Below are 4,562 nucleotides of genomic sequence, written 5' to 3' on the forward strand. Positions count from 1 at the left end.
TGAAAAGAATGTTTTGACATTGGCCGGCTATAAGATCTTAAGAGACAGAATCATACCCCAAAACATGGAGAAAGTTGATTTGCAATTGGGGCTGCTCTGACTGCATTATTCGTTGGATAAGATGAATCCTCAAATGTTATTCCTGCAACAAGAACACCAACGGGCTATCCAGTATCTCCCAGCTCTTTCCCTCATGATCAAAAATACACAAAAGTGAGCCCTGGGGACCAAGCATGTAGGTTTCATTATGCAGCGTTATTGCAACTTCTTTTGCTATGCAAATGTTATCATACCCATAATAACGCCAGCCTAGATATTTCTTAACAGCCTTCCATGTCTCAAACACCTGCAGCAATGCCATAACACCATAGAAATACTCCATAAAAATGATTTGCTGACCATAGCATGTACACTTGGTATCTCTCCTGTTTTTCCTTTTAAGTTAAAATATAACAAAATCACCAATTGTAGTTATCATTTGGCCATTGATTCTGACTGAGGCATAATAATCATTTACATTCTATTCCCACTAAACTTTTTCTTGCTGTACTTTCCTTAATTACAAAATTTCAGTCTTATGTTCTATAGTTTCTTGCCTTTATTCCAACTGGGGTCCAACCTGGTTCACTCCTGTTCAATATATCAGCATGGAGAAAACCAAATGGCATCTCCAACTAAGTAGCAGCTATTGGTTCATACATTAAAATTAAAGAGAAGAGCTTATTAGTGATCTCCGGTTATGCACCTGCCATGATAAGTGACTTACCACTCTCACCAAGGATACTTCACACATCACACACCTGTCATTATACAATACCCTCTGGAACGCCAATCTTCTTCAAATTACCAAGCCATGGCACTGCACCTCATGTCCTCCCAGAGTCAATAAAAACCATGTTCAGGTCCTCTGTACTCTCTTAATATTCATATCACGGCCACAAGCAAAAATTTAGCTAAAAGGACCTTCTGAAGGAAGTGCAGTACCACCAAGCATCATTCTGATTGAAGTATTAATGGGACAGTATAAGGACATCATGTGCTTATTTTAATGTCTGGAATAACTCTTTCTACATCACATTCATTATTTCCTCAACTTTACAGCATACATGAATGAAGATGCATTTGTTCAACATGAAAAGCAAAAAGGGAAAGCTCAATGACTTGGAAAAGATCAGACCTAGTGTCCATGTTCCAAAGTTATGGCCTCTGTTTATGGAATAGAGACAAAAGCATACGCAATGTCTGAAAGCATTAACACATCATGGTTTGCTATACCAGTAGCATCCCGGGCATCAATTACAATTACCAACTCCAAAAGAAAAGTTACAGTTTCTTATTTCATGGTCATTTAACAGAGTAATGCAATCAAAAGACAATAAAATTAATTATAGAATGGCGAACAACATAACTAGTTAAAATTTAAACCACTAATTGGTAAAGAATTGGTCATGCAACTATTGTAGATGTTTAGGCACACCATCTCTCAGAGAATCTCTTAGGTGACAAAATAGAAACTTTATATCTTTATTCATAAAAAAAAAAAAAATCAATCATCACCCCATCCAAACCTAATAAGATGGTTTCATCTCTTATCTACACAACTCCAGATAGACAAGATCTTCAGCTCCATCCCCAGCAATTCAGCTGCCCTCGATATAAACCTGCATCAAAAACCAACCTTTGTCCATCATCGTCGTCCAAAATGGCCAAAGAGAACAAGTTCATAATCCAAACAATTTGAGAAAGAACAATACCAGTAAAATAATCAGATACCACTATGAAATTATGTAGAGAGAAATAAAGAGCATGCTCAATAATCCAGTAACCAATTCATTCGATATCTGAAACCATTCACCTCTGTTCTCCGGTAATAATTCTCAAAGCTGCACACAGAAGAAGACCGATCGACCGACCAACCAACCTAATCCTGTTAGCCTCTTCGATTGCAATTTTCTTCAATCTCCTCCTTGAATTCTCCTTCGAAGCTCCTCGGCCCCCTTGCCTGTCTACTGCGTTGACTCCTGTGAATTATCCTTCGGCGACACCAGAGGCTGCTGATGATCATGATGCTGATGATGCAACTGGCCGCCCTCGCCACCCCTTCCGTGCCCCATCTGCAAGTAGAATTGGCTCAAAACTTGCGAATTTAAGACTCCACCCATGCTTCCATCTTGTGAGAGCCCGAGCTCCAGCCCCGGCAGCTGCTGCCCATGCCCGCTGAGCATCGACAAGAAGCTCATGGCCCCCATGCCACCACCGGCGCCACCAGGCAACTCCATCCCGTGGAACCCAATGTTCGGCATCGCCGGCACCGCCGATGCCGACTGTAAAAATCCCGAATTGAACCCTCCGGCAGCAGGCGGCTCCCATAGCCCCTGGTGTTGCGGCCGGCCGAGGCTGGTAGTAGTGGTGGTGGAAGTACTAGCAGTGAAACCGGGCCAATTGGTCTGGGGGGTGGAGCCGGCGGCGGGGGCGGAGGAGGAGGAGGAGAGGGCGGAGGCGGGGATGGTGCCGGAGCCGGTAGCGGCGATGATGGCGGGCTCGGCCTGGTGGAGGAGCCACTGGATGGTCTCGCCGTCGGACTTGTGGCCGAGCTCGCGGGTGAGCTGGAAGATGCGGGCGGCGCAGAGGGCCGGCATGCGGATGCGGCGGCCGCGGCCGTCGACCTTGGTGTGGCGGTCTTTGTTGGAGCTCCGGCGAGGCGCAAGCTGCCGCCTTTGCTGGTCCTCTTTCTCGGCTACTGCTGTGGTTGCTGGTGCCGTGGAGGTCATCGTCGCTATCTGGAGGTCTTCCTTTCTGCTGCTGCTGCTGCTGCCGCTGCCGCTTTCTTGGTGTTGGAGGGTGGTGGTGGTGGTGGTGGAGCCTAGTCTGGCCGTGGGTTCTCTTTTATCCCCGGGGGGGAGGCCCAGGGCCTGGTGGAACTTGGGGGCCTCCGGGGGGCCCTTTGAGGAGCCCTTGGGATTCATTGATAGCAGAGAGAAAAGCTAGAGAAAGAGAGAGAGGAAAAAAAAAACCTTCTTTTCTTCTTTTTCTTTGTTAAGGATGGAGAAAGAGAGGAAAAAAAACCTTCTTTTCTTCCTTTCTTTGTTAAGAATGGGAAGGAGTTTGGATTGAGAGAGAGAGAGAGAGATAAGAGAGTGGAATCGAGAGGATGGGAAAAGGCTGAACTTTCGAGGAGTCTGCCTACGGTAACAACTACTAAAGACGACTGGGGAGAGAGCTGGTGATGCCGAGTTTTGGGATTTTTTTTAATCGACTACTACTATTATTATGAATATTATGATGCAAGTTGGGGACAATCAAGGGTGTCCATAAGGAATGGCCATCTCTTTCTCTTGTTCCCTTCATAATATTATTGCAAGATGGGAAGTCATGATTACAAGAAGGTGCACCTCCTCTTGCGTGTCTTCCTCTGTGCTGCAACTTGCATGCATCTTTTAAGGAGGAGAGTGTTTTATTTGTTACCTTGGAGGGCAAAGAGACACAGGTGTTCAGGTGGCACTATGGAGAAGGATACATTTGGCAGGGCATGAGTGGATGTTTGGCCATGTTTATGATTCAGTGCAGGCCTATGCTTCAGGTAGAAAGGAGGAATTAAATACTTAAAAAATATTATAAAAAATTTGAATGAGGACAGGGGGTTGTTGCAGTGCTCTCTTTTGTTTTTGTGGGACTTGGATGCTTTAGTTGTCAGGGGACTTGAATAGTTCTGGTTTGGAACTTTTAGCTGGTTTTATAAGTGAGCCTTCTGAGTTTCTCTTGCTGGGAGGAGGTTTCAGACCCTCTTGGCAGTTCATGGCCTCATAGGGCAGTGTTGCTGTTTCTGAATGCTTTTGTGGAGATGGAGAAATTGTATGCTATATGGCTTGCAAGCGCTCATCTCGGTGCACCGCTATAAGAATGAGCGGTTGTGATTGGCCTGGTGCACGGCATGTAAAATATAGTTTCTTCACCTTATAGGTGCTCTGCTAATAATGTTTAGAGAATAACACCTGCCTTTCTATTGTAAATGCCAAAACTCAGAGGAGAATATTATATGGGGTCCCTACACATCCATCCTCTCATGATACGGATGCCCATTTCCATGCGGACTTGGAAAGTCATATCTTTTTCATGCTTGGGTATCCTTGCACACCTCATTGGATGAAAAAAAAAATGGAGGTAAAGAGAAAAAGGCCATCCACAATTAAAGAAGAGGAATTTGGTGGAGATCTTTCATGTCTTAATTCTTCCAAGTCCACTTGGAAGGAATTGTTCCAAGGGAACTGCAATGCGTAGCTGTCAAGGATAAGCATACAATTCAAAAGAAAATGGACTTTTCTTTCAAGCTTGGATTTTTCTCTCTATCTTTTTCGTTACCCTTTTTTTTATTTGGAATGTTGCAGTAGAACTACATTAAATTGACAGATAACTTTGTCTTTATAATCATTGATTGCAGTTCGATTTAATTGTTGGATTCTCTGTTAACAATTATATGACCCCTTACCTATAATGAACAAGAATAATAATTACAATTATAATATGAACCGCAACTGCTTATACTTTGTATTGAAGTTTCTTCT

General features: G+C 43.9%; 1 protein-coding gene across 7 annotated transcripts in view; it reads right to left on the reverse strand.

The window, feature by feature from the left end:
• LOC103696626 (transcription factor TCP20-like) overlaps window positions 1-3,860 on the reverse strand; it is a 6,430-nt gene extending 2,570 nt beyond the window's left edge. For 3 of the 7 annotated variants that reach the window (XM_026800966.4, XM_026800965.4, XM_008778311.6), the window contains exons 1-2: window positions 1,755-3,860; window positions 1-1,661 (exon numbers count right to left, since the gene is read on the reverse strand). The exon at window positions 1-1,661 is cut by the window's left edge. In XM_026800966.4, coding sequence (XP_026656767.3) covers window positions 2,007-2,966 — 960 coding nt within the window. In that variant the 5' untranslated portion in view covers window positions 2,967-3,860 and the 3' untranslated portion in view covers window positions 1-1,661; window positions 1,755-2,006. The remainder of the gene's footprint in view (window positions 1,662-1,754) is intronic. The other 4 variants (XM_088719545.2, XM_026800964.4, XM_088719546.2 and 1 more) reach the window with 3 other exon arrangements.
• Between the last annotated feature and the right edge of the window lie 702 nt (window positions 3,861-4,562).

This window comes from Phoenix dactylifera, chromosome 4, assembly GCF_051530095.1.
Source record: "Phoenix dactylifera cultivar Ajwa chromosome 4, Ajwa_hap1_PhDact_Kaust_v1.1, whole genome shotgun sequence".
Taxonomy (NCBI): Eukaryota; Viridiplantae; Streptophyta; class Magnoliopsida; order Arecales; family Arecaceae; genus Phoenix; species Phoenix dactylifera.